Source organism: Aythya fuligula, chromosome 19 (assembly GCF_009819795.1).
Source record: "Aythya fuligula isolate bAytFul2 chromosome 19, bAytFul2.pri, whole genome shotgun sequence".
Classification (NCBI taxonomy): Eukaryota; Metazoa; Chordata; class Aves; order Anseriformes; family Anatidae; genus Aythya; species Aythya fuligula.
This window is the reverse complement of record NC_045577.1, coordinates 10,068,340-10,086,939: the sequence shown is the minus strand read 5'-3', so window position 1 is coordinate 10,086,939 and position 18,600 is coordinate 10,068,340. Positions and strand designations below refer to the sequence as shown.

Genomic DNA, 18,600 nt, shown 5'->3' with positions numbered 1-18,600 from the left:
CTTCTGCAGGAAGAAATTCAATATATTGATGCTGGGTTCTGTTTTGTACCTGAACAATGTCACCTACACCAACTTTGGGGTATTTCCAGGTAGATTTGATGGAAATTGTGTCAGGGGTAGATAGAAAATCTGATGATTTATTGTTTGTTTGCATTAAAAAAAAACACCTTTGCAACAACTGGCAAAATATTTAAACATAAAAATATTATGAAATAAAGAACATTTTTCCTATATTTATGAAAAAGAGGGGAAAGCACAGTTCAAAGGCTCAGGCTGAGTTTATTTATAAAGTATTCCCATGTATTTCTCTTTTCTTCATTGCTGTGACAGTGTGTGCGCCTCTAGATCTGTGTGTCTCTGTTTTCAGTGGTGTGAAGCAAGGCTGGTCATCAAATTAGATGAGCAGCTCTACCACACTGACTTCCAACACAAAGGACTGAGGCATACATGCCCTAAAACCTGTTCTCCAGTATTAGCACATTGAATTGAGACTGCAATGTTTAAAGCTGTCTCATCATTTGGTTCAATGCTGGGTAACAGCTGTGCCCCGTTCATCCTGCTCGGGTTGCAAACCCCCCAGGAAGAGCGTGACCCTTGCCTGCAAGGGCAGCTCCACTGAGCCAACAGGACACAGCGACCAGCTCTTTGGGTGGCTCTGACGGAGAGGCTGATGTCACTTAGTACCTCTCCTTCAGTCAGCTGGGCTAAGCTAAAAAGCACGGTGATGTCTTCATTCTGCACACAGGGAACTTTTTCTGCTCACAGCTGGTATCTAAGCAAAGATACATTTCTGCAGATTTGTTATTCACATATTGTCTGTACAGGTCCTTGTGTCTGTGCATGCCAGTGGAGCTGGGTTTTCTGCTCTCTGTATGAATTGCTTTGTTTTTCAAGGGGTAGGTTAATAGAACCAAATAGTTGCATGAAGACTTGAACAAATTAAGTCTGTTTTCTTGCAGATTTTACTTTGGAGTTTATGGAGAGAGAGAGGGTTGAAGTTTGTTGTTCTTTTTTTTTTTTTCTCCCAAACTTTCAGTCTCTTCCATACAAGGAAGACTTGCAGAGTCAGTGGGACAGCCCAAGTGCTTTTTCTGCATATACTGTGAATAATAATTAAAAGTGAACCGTCCCCACTGACTCAGGTGCCCTGAAAGCAGATTTATAGGCTACTCTCTGCAGGAAAAGCACTTTTCCAGACACCTTGGGATCAAGACATACATACGTGAATTGACAATGTGTCGGGGCTTTGCTGAGGGAGCAGCAGGTCAGAAGGGAGCTCCTCACCCTGGGTTTGTTCTCCGGCAGCCGATGACCCTGAGGAAGGCGTTTGCTGTGGCGGGTGGCTGCGGGGACAAGGAGGACTCTGCCGAGGCCCCTCGTGGCTCTGCTGCCTCTGGTCACCTCTTGTGCCCCCACGGGCGCTGCTCGGGCTGGTGGCAGAGGTTCCCCGCGAGGCTGAAGTTAGCAGAGGAGGGTGCCTGTCTGCATCCATCCACCCTTCTGAGGTGAAGCCTGAGGGCACGGCCCCCGTCTGCACAGCCCCGAGCCCGTGGGGGGCACAACTCGGGGTCCACCTCACGGGGTGCGGGGGCGTCCTGCGGGAACCAAACCCCAAAACCCCCAAACCTCCTGCTGTGGCCAGCGGCCCCCTGCGGCCGGGGCGGCTCCGCTCCCCTCGGAGCAGGGCGGCGGCTCCAGGTCGAGCCGGCTGTACGGGAGCTGCAAATTCACCTCAGGTGCATGCAGGAGCCGGCGGGGGCTCGGCGCGGGGACCCTCCCCGGGGATGAAGGGGGGGCTGCTGCCGCCGGCAGGAGGAGGCGGGGGCGGAGGAGGGAGCCGGCGGCCAAATATAGCGGCGCTTCCTGGGCGGCGGGCAGCGCCCGGGCCCTCCCCTCCCTCCCTCCTGCCGCAGTCAATGAGGAGGCAGCGGCCGCGGCGGAGCTCCGCACTCGCTGGGGGCAGCGGCAGCGCGGCGGGGCGGGGAGGGTCGGGGCGGGGGGCGCCGCTGCCGCCGCCGGGCCATGGCGGGGCGCTGAGGGAGCGCCGCCCGGCAGCCGGCCCCGCCGCGGCATGGGCAGGGGCAGGGGCAGCCGCGGGGTCGTGCGATGAGCGCTGCCCCCCGCGCGAATATGGGCACAGCCGTGTCCAAAAGGAAGACGCTGAGGAACGAGGCCATGTCGTCGGTGGCGGCTAAAGTGAGGTGGGTGGCGGCGGGGCGGCGACGACCCCGGGCTCGGGGCGCCGGGCTCCGGGCCCCGTCCTTCCCCCTGCGGCCCCGCTGCGGCTGCCGGGCGCTCCCCGGCCGCGGGTGAGGCGAGGCTGGAGCAGGGCTCGGTGCCGGTGCTCTCGGGGAGCCGGGAGCACGGTCGGTGCCTCGCACGCCACCCGCGTGTCCGCGGGCAGAGTCGGCGGCGTTGTTCAAGGGGGCTCCTGCCCCTGAGCGGGGACCCACCCGCGTGGAAACCCGGACCCACCGCGTCTGCCCCCTCCCGCAGTGCCCTCAGCCGCCACCCCGGCCGGCCGGGGGGCTTGGGCTCCCCACGGCGCCTGTCCTGGTTCCGTGCCCTTTGTCCTACAGCGCAGAATTGTCCGGTCCCGGTGCTCCTAGCATGGAGCATAGGAGATCCTCGAAGACGCATCTGGGGCTTGGTCACGCTTAAGTTTATAAAGCTACCGCAGCCGAGCTCTGTGCCCTTCGCCTGGAAGGACGGCAGTGACCCTTCCGCCACGCTGCGGCGGGCGTCGCGGTACCTGGGGCACGGGCTCAGCCGCTGCCCCGGCACGGCCCTGGAACCGGCAGGTCTGTCAGAGCCTGCTGCACCCAGGAGAGCTCCTTGCTGCTGAGAAAAATGGGAAGAAATAAACTTTTCAGCTGCGTTACATAACGCCTCCTTTGTGTTAGACACAATTGCGTTAGAATAACCCGGAGTCGTGTGTAGGACTTGATGCGTGCTGCTGAGAGATCTCAGTCACCTCGCTGGGGCTATAGCTCAGCGTTACGGCATCTCTGCTGTGCCAAAAGGAGGGATGTAGCCTTATGGCTTGAGGGGAACACGTCCAAAGATGTCTATATGTTGCTGTGTGTTTGCGTTGTAAAGAAATCCGTCGTTCAGAGTCTGGAGTGCATCTGGAGAAAGCTGTCCAGGCAGAACCTGGAACTTTTCCCCGCGTTATGATGCACCCTGCTCGTAACTGCAAACGTGAGTGCTTCCAACGGTGTTCAAAGATTTGGCAGTGAAATTCCCTTTGGCAGATATCAGCCAAGTGGATGTAAAGAAATGACACAAAATGCACCATAAATGTTGTAATGGGGCTCTGGGAGTAGGATTAGACAGGCAGTCACACAAACAACGTATTCTGTAATAGGCGAGAAGATTTCAAATGTTAGTGTGGGTGTTTGAGAGCGGCGAACGCGTTTTGAATACAAATGCCCGCATCAGGATGGGCAGATACTACTCATGTAGTGTCTACTCTGTGGAGTCCAGGAGGTGTCTCGGGGGTTCTGGTCTGCCACGTACCTGCTGCACCTACCGGCACGCTGCTGCTACGTGGGAGCTCGGAGGTGCCTGGTGCTGCTGTGAGCTGTGGTGGTTTGACCAGGAAGGTTGGGTAAGTGGGCTTGGGCTAGGGAATGTAAGGTTTCTGAGGGGTGTCTGGTCATGTAGATTATGGCATAGGACAGGTGCTCCTCTGTCTCCACATTCATGACCTGCCTTAGAAATGCCTCGCTGTAAAAGCTTTCGAGGAGGGCAGAAAATGTGTTGGGAGCTCACTGGGTTGTAGCTTTGTGTGAAGAGTGTGTTGATGGGGAGCAGGTGCTGCTGGTTTGCATCCATCCTGCCGCACCAGGCATCTCGGCCCCTGGCTTGTGTGGTCCTAGCTACCCTCAGCATTTCTACAGCAGTGACGATCTGCCCGCTGAAAGGTTTTCTCTGGTCTTCCTGGGGCAGGTACATCCTTTCTGCCTTGCCCTGGGTCCTCCTCCATGCATCCTACTTGTCCTTCTTTATCTACGGAGAGGACTCTGCAGGACGGTAGGTAAGGCTACAGAGAGAGGCTACTCTGTCCTTCCCAGCAGGGCTGGGGACTTGGGTTACCTGCGCTGGTAGCAGCGCTGCAATGATCGGTTCCCCTGTGCTTTTGTGTAGGCAGCTGTGGGATCCTGCTCGTGTGCTGCAGGAGACGCTCAGGGATTGTTTCTTTGCACCTGCTGAGCTCTGCCCTGTTAATATTTCACCTGGGGCAGGTGACTTTTTGAGAGGAGAAATCAGATCCTGAAATTTAATGCAAGTCCGAGTGGCTGCTGATATATTTTTATTATGCATGGCTGGGGTACGTGTGCGCATTTGCCCATCTTACTGAGCAGGGAGCATTATTTGTTTGCTGTTGTGAGTAATGCGATTTAAGCAGAAGGTGCAGGCTCCCTAGATTCTTTAATTAAAATCTCTGCAGAGCATCTCAGGGGAGTCTCCTGTCCCAGGAGAATTAATTAAGCTCCATGCAGTTTGTTGTGTGTTAGGTCTTCTAAGTAGCTCCTCAAAACTAACGGCGTAGTTGCTCAGTGTTAGCCCTGCTGAGGGCATTTGTGGTGCTGCCAGCTGTGTTCTCTGTAGCCTTGTCCTCTCCCCAGAGAGCTGCAGCACAGTGCACCCATCCTGCGCCGGCAGCGCTGGCCTGGCAGTGGGGCTTTGCTTGGGTTTGAAGTGCGTGGATGTGAGATCTTGCTGTTGCCCTGCTTCCTTCCTGTGGGCTTTTTGGCCTTGCAGCTTTGGAGACACGACACGGGTGGCAGGGATGGCGTAGTTGTCCTCGAGTCCCGACCTTGGTGCTGCCCCTCTGCCGAGCAGCTCCCTGGCTGCTGCAGTTCTCGTCAGGGTCCTGGCCAAGAAGCATCTGACACGCTCTCCTTGGCTTCCTCAGCACGCTTTTAAGGGCATAGATGAGCCAAAGCCTTTAGAAATTATCTGCCTTCTTCCTTGTAGCCTTGGTCCCTACAGAACAGTGCTGGTAGCCCAAATGTGGCAATAAACCAAGTCTTTCCCTTCAGGTCCACTTTGCATGACTCTGGCCTGCAGCTTTCCTTGGGGAGGGTGTGATAATGTGGGCAACTAAGACGTGAGACTTTCACTGGGTGTTCCAGAAGCACTTCTCCTTGTTCCAGTTAGCACGCGAAATATATGAACAGAGCATGTGCTTTGTCTTACCCAGGACCTTGGTGTCTGGCCCAAGGTACCCCTTGGAGGGAGGAGGATTTGATTGCGCTTCCCCTCTGCTGACTAGAGGCATCCAGAGGACGCCTTTAAACAAGGCCACGAAGATGTAGTTGCTGAGAAAGGGCATATCTTATACCGACAAAATGCTGAATGTGTTCCTTGCCTCAGGTTTCTTACCGCGTGAGTAATTTCTTGGCTTAGATCAGGGTTCTCCGTGCAGTCTAGATTCCTTTTTTTCTGATTGTGAATTTTCCTGTGAATGGTAAGAACTCTTTCATGTTTCAGTTACCTTCTTCTTCCTGCTTTTTCCTTGTTCCTCCTGCCAGAGCTTTGTGAATATAAATTCCCCCAAGACTGTGGGGACTTCAAGTTTCATCAGTGACTTCTGATTTCCCTTCTTTGAATGAGAATTTTAAATTTTCCAGGTACATGTGTATGGCAGCTTTTGTCAGGTTATTGTTACTATTAGATTTAAATGATATAGATGTCAACAGCCTGTAATGACTGAGCTGTTTGCTGTGGGCATGCTGCTGGTGTTCCTCTCCCTGCCTGGTGGCCATCAGGGCTGCTGCTGTAGGACGTGGGTCCTGCTGGGGCAGGAGGTATCGCTCCCGGGTTCCTGAAGTGTGGCACTGTCAAATGCTGTCACGACAGATTCCTGCTCTGGGCAGTAAGTACTTCAGAGGATGCATAAGAGGGTGGTGGATGTTCTTTATTTTCCCATGTAATCCTCCCAAATACTCTTAAGTTTGGCTTATCCTGCGGCAGTGCTTGAAATGGAGTTATCACGGGGCTTTCATGTATCGCCGAGTGTTTCAATACACATTTTTTCCTCTCAGTTCAGTGTCAGTTTAGCGGAGTGCATAAATTTGTGTGCATCAATTTCTCATAGCTGCCAGTAGGCATCAAGGCCCCCTCTATCCTGTTGATGTGATTATTTCAGAGACATAAAGGCTATTCCATGCTCATCACGTTGTAATTGATATCTCTGTTATTTGGCCGCTTTCCTTCTCCTAGCAAACGTATGTCTAAATTTCTGTGCTTTGTTACAAGCTCTCAGTCTGTTTCTCTTCCAGACCTGAGTCCAGCTTTGGCATCTAGTGCACCGTGAGTACTGAGAAATGCCTGCAGAGGGGCAGCTGCTTTTGCTGCCAGTGTTGCACTACCCCATGCCACCCAGTGCAGCCTGGAAGTCTTCTCTGATGGAGAAGCAGCCCGAGAAGATGTCAGCGTTCCCTCTGAGGCAGCGGCAGTCTTGTTTTTGCTGGTTACGGTCAGTAGCTCAGTGCATGAAGGCAGCGGTCCCTGGTTGATGTCCTTCTGCTAAATCACACTGTACTGGCTGTGTTGCGTGCAGGTCTGATCTGCCACCAAAATGAAAACCTCCCTCTAGATGAGTCAGGGCTGAACTTGTCATGCCATCAGCTGACTACTTCTCAGTAGTACCTGCTCATTTGTATGCTGCTTTCGCAGGGTTATAGCTCATCTGCCGTGTATCTGTAAGGCACCTTGCACTTCATGTCACTTGGGTGAAGCAGGTTTCCTTCTTTTCTCTCTTACAAGTTAACTTGTCTCAAGGTGTCTTGGCTCTGAGCCCAGCTGGATGGTTTCTGTCCAATGCCACAAGTAGGCTTGATGGACTTGGTGGTGGTGGCTGTGATAGGGTGACAGAACTGAGCTTAGAGAAAACCACGATCGTGCAGCCTGCATTAATACTGCGTGTTGATAAAGGAATGGGGTGAACAGAGCAGTTACCATCTGTCTGGATTTTGCTCTGACTTTATTTTGATCGTGTCAGCAGAGAGCCGAGGAGATGGGGTAAATGACAGACTGATAATACTGGCGAACTGGGGTGACTGAGCACAGTGAGGCAGGGAAGGAGCACAAAAGGCTTGGCAAAGCAAGGCCAGGCATAAGGAGCAAGCGTGGCCATCAGAGTCCCCCTGGCAAAGGGCACATGCAGACATCTGTGGGAGATCAGCTGAGGCACAGCCAAGGAGAAGCTGGTGGCACATGGGAGGCAGGAATGTAGAAGGGAACCACTGAGATAATAGGCAAAAAATTAGTCTGAAGTTTGGAGTGTAATTGGCTGGAAAACCCCTGATGCACACTGTTCTGTGCGGGCTTCTCTGGCTCATTGGCTGTCACTAGAGAACTGTGATCGAGTGTCCCTGGTTGTTTGCTCGTGGGTTGGCCAGCGGCGTGTGAGAGCAGTGCAGCAGCAGGGCCACAGCTGCAGGCTCAGCCTGGCATCATCATCAGCGTTTTGAGTAGCTCTGTGCTCCTCAGCTGTGCTTCTGCTCTGCGAGGAGAGATCTGGGCTGTTTTCAGGGGGTTCTTGCATGCAGGATCCAACCCTTCTGCCTCTTCTGCCTGGGGAAATGGGAGGCTGCAGAGCACCTGTAAACTCGGGCTCTGGTTCTGAGCGACACTGTTCGTGCTGTGGAATGAGTGGGATGGAGGGCAGCAGCGCTTCCCTGGCTCCGTGTTAGCCACTTGCAGGTCGGGAGCTCACGGTCTGCAAGCCAAGGATGAAGCCTTGGTTCAGATTTTAGGGCAGATGGTTTGGTAGAGATGAATGGAGGATAGCAATAGATGCTCTTGGAGCTTTTGAACTAGTTACAAACTAAGTTTTATCTTCATAGTTCAGAGTATATTTATGTATAAATCCCTGTGCTCTCTCACTGATAATTTGCTCATTATTATTCTTCTCCATGGAGTGACTGCTGATGCAGGAGAGAAACTTCAAAGTGTTTTCCAAGGATAGAAGTGTCCCGTTGTCCTCACCAAAGAGATGTTGGAAGTCCCTAGCCCAGCCTTCTGCTGGAAGCAGGGCTATTTTGGGGGCTAAGCGAGACCAGCTGCGGCTTCTGGCTGAGCCTTAGCCCCTTCTGAGCTGGAGTGTGGGAGCAGCTCCGGAGGAGAGCTATGGCCTGGTGGTGCCATGATCCAGCTCCCAAATCTGCATTTGTCTGCTGTTCCAAGACCAAGTCCTGCATTTTAGCCTGAAAGGTAATGAGGACAAGGAACAGCCATGAGGCACTTGTCCTCCCAAATGGGTGAGCCATGGCAGTCATCCCTTAGTGCTTTGTAGACTAATTGTACAGCTCCTCCCTGTGACACAGCCTGTGCGTGACCATCTCAGGGACTGCGTAGGCACTAGACAAGACACTTTGGGCAACTGCCACCCCAGGCTGGTGTCTAAAGGTACAGCCTGGTACTAGACGGGCAGGAGTCTGGAAGCAGAAGAGCCTCAGCTCCGTATGTTAGCCTATAATGACGCGGAGGTTAAACCTTGCTTCTTGCACAGCTCCAGCTGCACTGCTCCAAAGCGTTTTGCAGTTGGCTGTGCTGAAATTCAGTCCCAGAGAGATTAAATTGCTCTCTTTCTTCATCATTCATATCGATCCCCTTTGCTGGCTGTGGATGACAAATGGACTTCCCACTCCTTCCAGCCCTAGTCGTTATGGGAGATACCTTTTAGTTTTTTTTCATCTTTTCCCCTTTGGGAGGGGATGTGTAAAGGCAGTAGGAAAAAATCCTGGCTACCCGAACTGGGATATAGTGTGGCGTTGGATAGCAGAGCAGAAGGTTGTTTTGGAGGCCAAAGCCCTTCACTTAGGCATTGAGTGGCCTTTCTGAGTGTGGCCTGTTGGTGCACCTTGAGCTGGAGGGGGGTTTTCTGTGGCTGAGCACCCCTGAAGGAGGAGGCTGGTGGACATGGTGCTGTGACACGAAGATTTCTTCCCTCGTCATGTCTTCATCGCCTCCCCCTGCAAGAGGTGCCAGCGTGCTTGCAGGCTGAGAGTACTCATCTTGGCTTCCCAAGGAGGGGGGTGCCTGTTTGATCCCGCTGTCTGCAAGCATCCACCCGGTGTTATATTGGGGAATGCATGCCTTGACCTTCCCTTTCACGTGTGGGCTGAATGCAGAAAGCTTTTCCCAGGTTGGAATATTCATAGGTTTGCTCTCTTACGTAGGCCTTCATGTGTAATAAGGGTTAAGCGCACCCTGCCTGGTTGAGTATGAATATATTTCAGTAAAATCTGTCATCCATGGGACCTAAATCCATCAGAGCACAGGGAACTGATTTTGTGGTCTCTCAAATAAGGTTGTCCAGTAACCTTGACGTAGTTAGTGCTTGAGAATTGAGGGTCAAGGCAGGTGAAATGGGTGTTAGCATGAATATCTGAGCTGTGCTTGCTCATAGATGGGAGCATCCAGAACCAGCATAGAAAGGCAGGCTGGAGTGATAGTTGGGATGGAAATACCTTCTCCCCTGGGCTGCAGGAAGGAGAATCACTCAGACAGGGTGGCTAGAGGCAGTGGTCTAGTTCCTAGCTGGGAGATAAAGGCACCACAGAAATGAGACCAAGTTTAGCACAGGTGCATTTCATCATTTTCAGTCTTAGCAGAGAAATTGAAGGCTAAACCAGTCCTGTCTTTGTAATCCAGCTCTGTTTAAGGAAATGCTTTGGCCAGGGGAAAACTGAGGCACATTAATGGGGTAGCCTGCACTATTACTGCAGCTTGTTTAAGTTGGTGTCACCTGAAGCTGAGGGAAAGCAGCAGTGTGTATTGAACTGTTCCTTCTTTCTTTGGCATTTAACCATTACTCATCTCTTTTTTTTTTTTTTTTTTTTTTTTTTCTCTTCCCGCTGCCTTCTGTGGTGCTTGGATGTGCAGAGCGGCAAGGGCTTTTGGAGAATATCTTTCACAAAACCACCCCGAAGGTAGAAATGGCTCAGGTAAGAGTTTGCAGGCATACGTTGTTTGTATCTGTATGTGCATGCACCTATTTATTAACAGGCCTTAGAATTAAAGTACTTTGATCTATCATAAAGGGTTAGTGGGAGATCTCAGCTGCAGAGAGACAAGAGTCACCCTCTGGATCTGTGTGATGCCCTGGAGGAGGAAAGGCAGTTTGGTGTCCCAAGTGCTGGGTGGGCTGTGGGGACAAGTTCAGTAGTAGTGGAGCTGTCCCTGTCCCCTGTCATAAACTCGCCCCTAGAGCTGATGTTCTTGGAAGAAACTTAAGCTGAAGAATGAAAGACCACACTGCACAAGACTTCTGCACTGGTTTGTCACTCTTAGGTCTTCATTTCACTGGGGAATAAAAAGAAAAGTGATATCTGGTGTGTTAGCTGACTTGCGTAGTATGTGTTCTGCAATCTGTCTTTGCTGGCAAAGGTAACCTTTGGATTTGTTCCCAGGGTTTGCTTCAGCAGGGGTTAAAATGCGATTTGCCTCCTCTAGTTGAGGACACCAGCATATGCTAGCTAATGTGTTAATTTTTTAGATACAGAAATTGTTCCTGTCAGCCCATGATGAGTTCTACTTGATGGATGGGGGGCATGAGAGGAACTCATTTGGCTTGTAACAGGGCTGTGCCTTCTCAGTGAGGAAAGAAAATGTTTTGCAGACATTAAATTCACTAGAAAAAATCCATTAGAAAATCCTGTGGAATCCATAGAAAATCCTGTGTGAATGGATAATAGCTTGTCCTATAACATTAACAACTTTATCCCCTGGAAGAGTTTCAGATAGAATGCAATGTAGAGTGACGTTATCATTTTATGTAAACTGTAAATGTGTGTTTATTTAGACCTCTACAAGCAGGAAAAGCTTCTTACTCAGAGAGCAAGCCTGGTCACTCTAGTGTGTGACAGCCTGGTGAAGGAGTCTCTGCCTTTTTTCTTGGATCTGTGCTGATGACCTTCGAGTTGTCCTTGGCTGAGTTGTGCTAGCTTTGTGAATGGAAGCGCTTTTAAACAATGTACTGCAGTTTTCTCAGATTTTTTTTTTTTTAGGCTTGGAAAACTCCAGTGGCACATTGCTTGTTAATGGCATTTGATCTAAGAACAACCTGTGGTGATGGGGGAGAATAAAGGGTAGGAAAAGGTTGGGGTTTAATGTAGCTGAGATAAGGAGTCTGAGGCAGAGGGAAGGAGAGGGTTGGACAGACTGCAGAGACAGGCCAGACAGATCTGAGGGGACATTCTGGAATGGCAAAAACAGACTTTATGGTGGCCATTTTTGCAGCTGCTTCTGTCAGCTGCAGCCCTTGCTGGTCCTTTCTTGCAGGCAAAACAAGAATTCCTTTTTGAATGCAAGGGAATTTAGTTGCCATAGTTAAGAACTGATCAGAGACAGGTACATGTGGATATACCAGTATTCTTACGGGATCTGTCAGTATTAAATTGGAAATAAATCAGTAAAATTCCCTAAAAATGACTCTGAATGTTCATAGAGGAAGAAAAAAATTTTTATCACTTCTAAAGGCATCTTTTGAAATTCTGCAGCATATAATTTAACACAGTCTGTAGCATTTCTTTATAAATAACTATGGTAGGAAGGCTGCTATTCTATAAAAACGTTGAATGTAGAAAATCTGTCTCCCTTTTGTTCATCCCAGTTGTGCAATAAGAGAGAACTCAACTCTTTCCTCCCTGCAGAAATTCCGTGCATCTCAGTGTTGCTTTGCAACTTTCTGAGCACTTCACCTTTGGCTCAGCTGTACGATTAGCTTCGATCTGATGACTCCCACGGAACAAATGAAGGATGTCTTTGACACTAGTTGAAGATGTAGCACATATCTAGGAGTACCTGAATCTGCTCCAACTCACCAGCTGGGCTGAAGGGAGCAGGGAAGAAGCACTGTCGTGGCTGCACACGCCCACTGGTATCCTGTAGTTAATCCCACTTGCATGTGTTGGTGGCTTAGGTCCAGGAAGCTCAGCACACTGAAGAACAGAGCCCTCAGTGCCTGTGTGGCTCTGCTGGTAGTGCTCTGGGCTTTTCTTGTGAGTGTCTTTACCTGATGGCACAGGTCTGTGTTCTGCTGTGATAACCCCAGGTGTATGCGTGGCTGCTCCCTGAGCTCTCAGCAGACTGCAGCAGGGATTAAGGCTTTAGCCTAAATGTGAATGGAAGGAGACAGGCCTTGACTTCAGTAGTTTGTCTTGAATAAAACCTTTAAGCAGCTACTGAGTGGCGTTTAGTCATTGCTGAATGCAGTGAGGGAGAGGGACGGTGGTCTTTGAGGAGGAGGAAGGGCAAGGTGACAGAGCCATCAGTGGGACAGCAGAGGAGGAGGGAAGGGCAGGATCCTCCTCTTCTGCAGATCCAGGAGGTAGAACCCTCTTCCCTCCCTGCAGAGGGGCTATCAAAGGGATTAGTCCTCATACAGAAAATGAGGTGGGTGTGAGTCTGGGATGCCAGTTCTTTTACTGCTTTACCTGCTGATCTAGCTCCTAGGCAGAAGGGAGGAGCTCTGATTCCCTGGGCAGATGCAGGAGACCCACCATCTGTGTGGAGAGGCCAAGTGTGCAGAGGCTGCCTCAAATTGCTCCATTTCTGCTGCACTTTGTTCTCCAAGGATCATCCATTCTGGTTGAATTTTGTGTCTTTAGAGTCCCTTTCCTCAAGGGAAGGGGGACGATATAACAACTTTTGCAGTCCCACCTCTTACTCACATTGCCCTACAGATCAAAGATATTTTTTCTTTGGTGGTAAGTTTTATGCCCCAGAGTCTATCCCTAGTGGCTCCTTTGGAGTGTTTGTGTGTGTGCATGTGGCTGAACGGCTTTGGGAAGCTGGTAACAGAGAACTACGGAGGGATTGCATAGCAGCAGGATGGGCCAGCTGCCATGGCCAAGCATTTTAATGAGGGGTGATTTACTTGCAAAGCTGTTTGACTTCTGTTTTCAAAAAAATTGTGGTCTGTCCATGCTTTACTTCTGTTGCTAGGGCAGTGGGTACAGAACTGAATGTCAGCACAAAGACAAAGAAGACTGCGGGGTGTACCTGTAGCAAGAAAAGGGTGAGGGAGAGTATAGTTGGTTACAGCTTCAGATTCTTCCTGATGTGAGGCCTGAGAACTTCATGAATCAGAAATATTGTGTAACTAGCCCTAGGAACTCGTTGATGTCTTATTCTGAAGGAGGTTTTTCTAGGTGACTGGAGAGAAACACTTCCGTCTTCTCCTCTGTTGCTTGGCTTGGGGTACTCTGTGTTCTGTCTGGTTATAGCTTGGGTGGCAATACACTGTCTTCTTCTCTTCACTTCCCTTTTGCAGCAGGCCTGGCAGTGGGATATGTGTTGCTGTCAGAGGACTTGGCCTCTGGGGATTGCTCAGGTTTTCTTCTTTTTTTCCGATTGATCCTTAAGTTATTTTGTGGAACTAGGGGGGAGGGGAAAAAGGAGGTTTGGGCTCTGCTGCAGCTGAAAAGACACGAATCTGTTAAGGGTCTGGTGCAGAGGTGTTAATGTGTCTCCTGCCTCTGTTCTTTGCTGCCTTATTCATGCAGACTGAAGGTCTGGAAGGGCTCCCAAGAAGAGTGCTCTCCCACGTTCAGCATTCATTCTGACTACAGGGCTGTTGTCAGAGTCCTCGCTGACTCTTGTAGCTTTCTGGCACCTTCCAAAGACTTTCCATCTTGTCTGTGGAATGACTTTAGTGTAGGAGTGGGTGTCCCTAGGGACAGACATAGAAGACAGACAGGGAGAAGGATTAAAATGTTGTAAAAGGTGAATGTAAAAAGGCTGGAGATTGTTTCTTACATTTTTATTTTTTTTTTTTTAAACTATCACTTGGAGGCTCACCAGTGCTCATGGGATAAGGAGTTTTGGAGATTCAGAGTCTCCTTCTCCCATGTAAGCATCAGAGACCCCCACACTGAGGTACCAGTTTAAATTCCTTTATACCCATGTACTGGATCCGTGAGGGGAAGCAGATGCCCAGGATGTGGGCAGTAATGTTAAAATTGATGGCAAGTGGAGCACTTGAGATACCTCCTCCTGCCTGAGGGGAGCAGTGATAAGTCCTGGTGAGGTGGGATTCAGATGCAAGGATCCTTTGCAGAGGGAAGGAAGGAGCTGTGTTGGTGCTTCTTAGCCAGGCAGCTTCTGTTTTGCTGAGCTGGGTTGTTGGGAGGGCAGCTGCTGCGGCCGGAGCACTGGGGCTGTCTCTGGAGGATGAAGTGCTGGGCTGCCCCACTGCGGGCTGCCTGCTGTGCCAAGCCCTATGTGAAAGGCTCTGGGAGCAAGGGAGAGAAAGATCCCAGCAAGTAAAAGCTGTGCTTAGTGCTGCAGAGGTGATGGGCCTTGGGCCAGAGCTGCCTAGCAGATCTTGACTCAGATTTGCTGTGGTTATTAGCAAAAACAGCGTGACTACTCCATGTGCTTTGCATCAGCACGGACCAAAATGGGTCATTACCTGAAACTGGAAGAAGCTTCTTCTCAAGTTCCAAGAAGCCATCTTCACTTCTTACCTTTATTGGTGCACTACGCTTTAGCCAGCAGTGAAAACACTGAAAACATAAGGAGAAACGGGCAGCTCACAGCCTCCCCTGAGCCAGATAGCAATGGGTAATGATGGCAAGAGAAGTCTGTGTTTGCTGAGGCTACCGTGCCACGGGCACGCACTTCATTGAAGCAAGTGCCTGTGTTTGCACCCTGACCTTTGCTGCTTCAGAGGAACGTGTGTGTGTGTGCAGAGGGCAGCACCCATGTGGCAGAGAGGTTTCATGCTGTCAGGAGTTTACAGTAGGCTTCTCACACTGCCAGCAACTTATGCTGAGCTTGAGAAGCTCTGGGATGAGGCTTTGCAGGCGCTTTAGGTCTAGCGAGCTCCCTGTGGGCTGTGCTTTCGGTGAAGCTGGGGCTGTGGTCTAAGAGGGACCTTCAATGTGCTGATATTTGGGCCGTGAGGCTGCCGTTGGGGCCTGATTCAGGGTAAGTCTGACTCTTCCTCCATGGCTTGCCCTGTCCCTGGGATGGGTCCCAGCCATGGGTCTAGCCCCATGGCCTGGCCTGCTGAAGGGGTGGAGCGGGGACACAAAATCTCATCCCTGCAGGTTTCGGGCTGCTTCTGGCATCAGCCTGCACGGGTGTGGTGTGAATGTATCCTAAACCTGGCTCAGAACATGTTGGTGCCCCTAAGGTGACTGGGAGTGAAGCTCAGGGAGTCCACATGGAAATGCAGAGGCACTGGTGGTAGCTGCCCCTTGCTCCCTGGTTGTGCCTTGCAGGAGCCACTTCATCAGCTTGTGCTGATGTTACAGTCCGGGCTCAGTGGCTACTGAGAGGGTAACTGAGGCAATAGCAGCAGCATTGGTTTGTTTTCTAGATCTGCTTCCACTCAGAAGTCTGATTGGACCCATTTTGTCATATTTAAGTGACCACCAGTTCTCTCAGCTGTTCCTTTCCCTTGCCTTTTCCTGTGGTTTTCCTGAGAAGTGCCTGCAGTGGTGGGTCAGAGCATAACGTCGTCGTGGGGCTGGCTTGGTCAGGCTCCATAACCCCGTGCTGAGCATTGTCCTTGTCACAGCCGTGCTGCTCTTGTCTCTAACCAGCAGCTCACCAGCTACCGAGCAGCTGAAATACTTCTGACTTGTTAATAATTGTTGTCTCCATCTTAATCTCCCTGCATCATGTTTCAATATTTGGAATAAGTTTCCTGTTTTTTCTTTTACCACGACTGTTCAGCCCTGCAGTGTGGTGCAGTCGGCTGCCCGTCCGTCCCTATGCTGGCTGGGACATGATGCGGTACGTTAGCAGTTTTGGGAAGGACAGAGCTGACACGGTGGGGAGCTTTGTGTTACAGCTACAATGCTGCCTTTGTGCCCCATGAGGAGAAGACCTGAGATTGTCAGAGCAGGCCCGAGGGCAGTGGCAGGCATATGGGATGCATCAGAACTGAAACTGCAGGAGAAGCTGCTCAACCTTGCTGGTTGAAAAGCTGTTGCCCTATTTGCAGTGCCGTAGGCTCTAACCAGCTCATCTGCCCCCATTGAAGGTATCACCTGGGCTCCTTCTGGTGTAAAATAAAAATAATAAAAATAAGTGTGTTAATCTCATTTCTCCTACTGGAAACTACACTGCAATTCCATACTGTGTACATCTGAAATCTTTCTATTCATCTTCAGTGGCTGAGTACCAGGTGCAGAGAGGTCTAGCTGAGGTGGAGCAGGGAAGAGGGAATGGGCTCTCTGAACTGTATTTTTCTGAGATGACAGATACATTTTTAATGGAGTTTATCTAGATTCCCCTTTGCCACTCTGCTTCCAGTGCTGGAGCTGAAGTTTTAAATCTAAGGTGCTTTAATCATCAGTTTGGCTGCTAAAAACAGTAATAAATTTGGGGCTATTTTTTAAGCTTCTGTCTGTGCCTTGTGGATATATTCTGCCTTGATTTATAAACTTCTCATCCCACGAGGTTACAAGGCAGCCTGCATCAGACATGAGTTTGGCTCAGTGAGCATCTCCACTGTTGTGAATAGGCATCAGTCAGCTGAGGCTTACCCCAGCATGTTACCTCTTCTCTAGAAATGATCTGACAGGGAAAGAAAATGAAAAAGCCTTTTATTAGTTACCTGGGTCAGGGCACGTGCTCGAAGTACTTGCAATACATTCTTTAGCATTCAGTAACTATCTAACAGTAATTAAGTGCCTACTCATCAGGAACTGCATGCACCAAAAACATGGATTTTTTTTTCCCCCTAAGGTGTTGCAAATTAACCAATACAGATCACCACCAATGTCAGCAGTCATGCATATTCTCTAATGACTGCGTTGGGCAGTGCTGTGTGCAAGATGGAGAAATACCATAAAGGAGCAAGTGAAGCTAGTGAGAAATGCATTCAAGTAAATTGCAAGAGGAGTGAGATGTGGGTTGGCTCCCAAGACAAGACTGTTGAGCCCCCAGCCCTGAACAGGCTGTTAGACTTAGCTCAGGTGGATATGGAAGTAACGAAAATATAATGCGGATGTTTGTTACCAATAGACACGTGATCAGTAGTGGAAAATGTGTTGGTCTGCTTACACCCCTGCATCTCGCTGTTAAATATCTCAGGCACAATAAATCCTCGCAGAGCACAAATATGGATGAAAAGAAATCCGCTTAGGAGCCCTGATTCGTCTGCTCCAAGGTAGTGTTGCAGCTGTGCGAGACAAACATGCTGCTGCTGAAAGCAGTTGGGAGAGCTGAGTTGTTCCCAGGCTGCCTCCATCGAGAGGAGAGGGCACAGTGCCCTGGGCTGGCGTGGCAGCGTGGGGGAGCAGCTGGCAGTGGGAGCAGTGGCAAGAGCAATGTGCGAGTGAAGTGGAACGGAGCAGCAGTAACCAGGCAGAGCGTGTTAGCAGCAGTCTGCTGCAGCTGGCTCCTGGAAGGCAATTCCAGTTATTGCTGGAGTCCCCTGTTACGGTTTCTCGGTTCTCTTCACTAGCCATCCCTGTGCCTCTGATTTAATTCAGCATTGATTTCTGGGCCAGCTGGGCTTCCTCTCTAGCAGAAGCAAACTATTAACCTTAAATGCCATGGTGGAAGCAGTTGCGGTGCTCTGGCACCTGGATCCAGGTCGTTGCAAGGATAGATAAGGGAATCGGTTGCTTTTACCTGGTAGCATCTCATGTGCTGGTGCACGTGAACACGTGTGAACTCCCTGAAGCAAGTGCATGTGCATTTTGGGAGGCCAAGAGTTCATTACAATGTATTTTTGAAGATCTTTGTTTTTTCCTTTATACTTATTTCTGTAGATAAATTCTTTATTAATAGAGGTGTTGAATAAAGCTTCACATTCTCTCTACACATGAATTTGTTTCTGTGCGTGAAGTTTTTTCTCCAGCATGTAGGTATTGAAGGTGCTAAATTAACTGAAAATAAATAAATATCCAGTTGTTTGACCCAGAGAAAACATTGGTGCATTTCACCATGAAAACTCCTAGATAAGAACAAGTGAAAACACCTTGAGTAGGGGACAGGTAGGGTAGGAAGGAAGGGTTATCGTCGCATTCTGCAGACTAGATCAGGCAGGCAGTTTCTCAAATATACCCAGTCAAGAACTGTAAGAGTGCTGTGATTTCAGTAAAAAGTTCTCTCTGACTTGAAACCTGTCATGTCCCACTTATGTATCTGTAAATTTTCTGGAGCCCAAACAGATCTCGGCACTTGCAGTCATCAGCATTTTCAGACCTGCTATACTCTGGGCACTTCATTTTCCCTGTGATGACTGTGGCATAAGAACCTCAACAAAAGGCCCCACGTTGCAGACTGTTTGCAGTACCGTTTTCTGTCAGATACCAGAGCTCAGAAATGGCCGGTTCTCAAAGTCAAACACCTGACATATTTTTAGCATGGGAGGTGAGGTGCTGTCAGTGCATGCATAAAGTGCATAACCCCCTGTCTGCTCTCACGATGCTGTGCGTCCTCCATAGAAATATCCATTTTAGGAGGGACAGGGCCAGCTGTCAGGCAGTGTTTTGTGGTGTCTTAAGGAATATGTAGTGTCATTATGCCTGCACAGATTGGTAAATTTGACAAGATGAGATAAGTACCTAGAACTGGCCTTTGTTTTTAATTTTAAAAATGGTGTTCTTGGCAATATTA

At 49.9% G+C, this 18,600-nt stretch overlaps 1 protein-coding gene across 5 annotated transcripts in view; it reads left to right on the top strand.

Annotated features, from left to right (window-relative positions):
- Positions 1-2,029: 2,029 nt before the first annotated feature.
- NSMF (NMDA receptor synaptonuclear signaling and neuronal migration factor) overlaps positions 2,030-18,600 on the top strand; it is a 49,984-nt gene continuing 33,413 nt past the window's right edge. For 3 of the 5 annotated variants that reach the window (XM_032200394.1, XM_032200397.1, XM_032200396.1), the window contains exons 1-2: positions 2,030-2,201; positions 9,901-9,962. In XM_032200394.1, the coding sequence (XP_032056285.1) occupies positions 2,107-2,201; positions 9,901-9,962 (157 nt within the window). In that variant the 5' untranslated portion in view covers positions 2,030-2,106. The remainder of the gene's footprint in view (positions 2,202-9,900; positions 9,963-18,600) is intronic. The other 2 variants (XM_032200395.1, XM_032200393.1) reach the window with 1 other exon arrangement.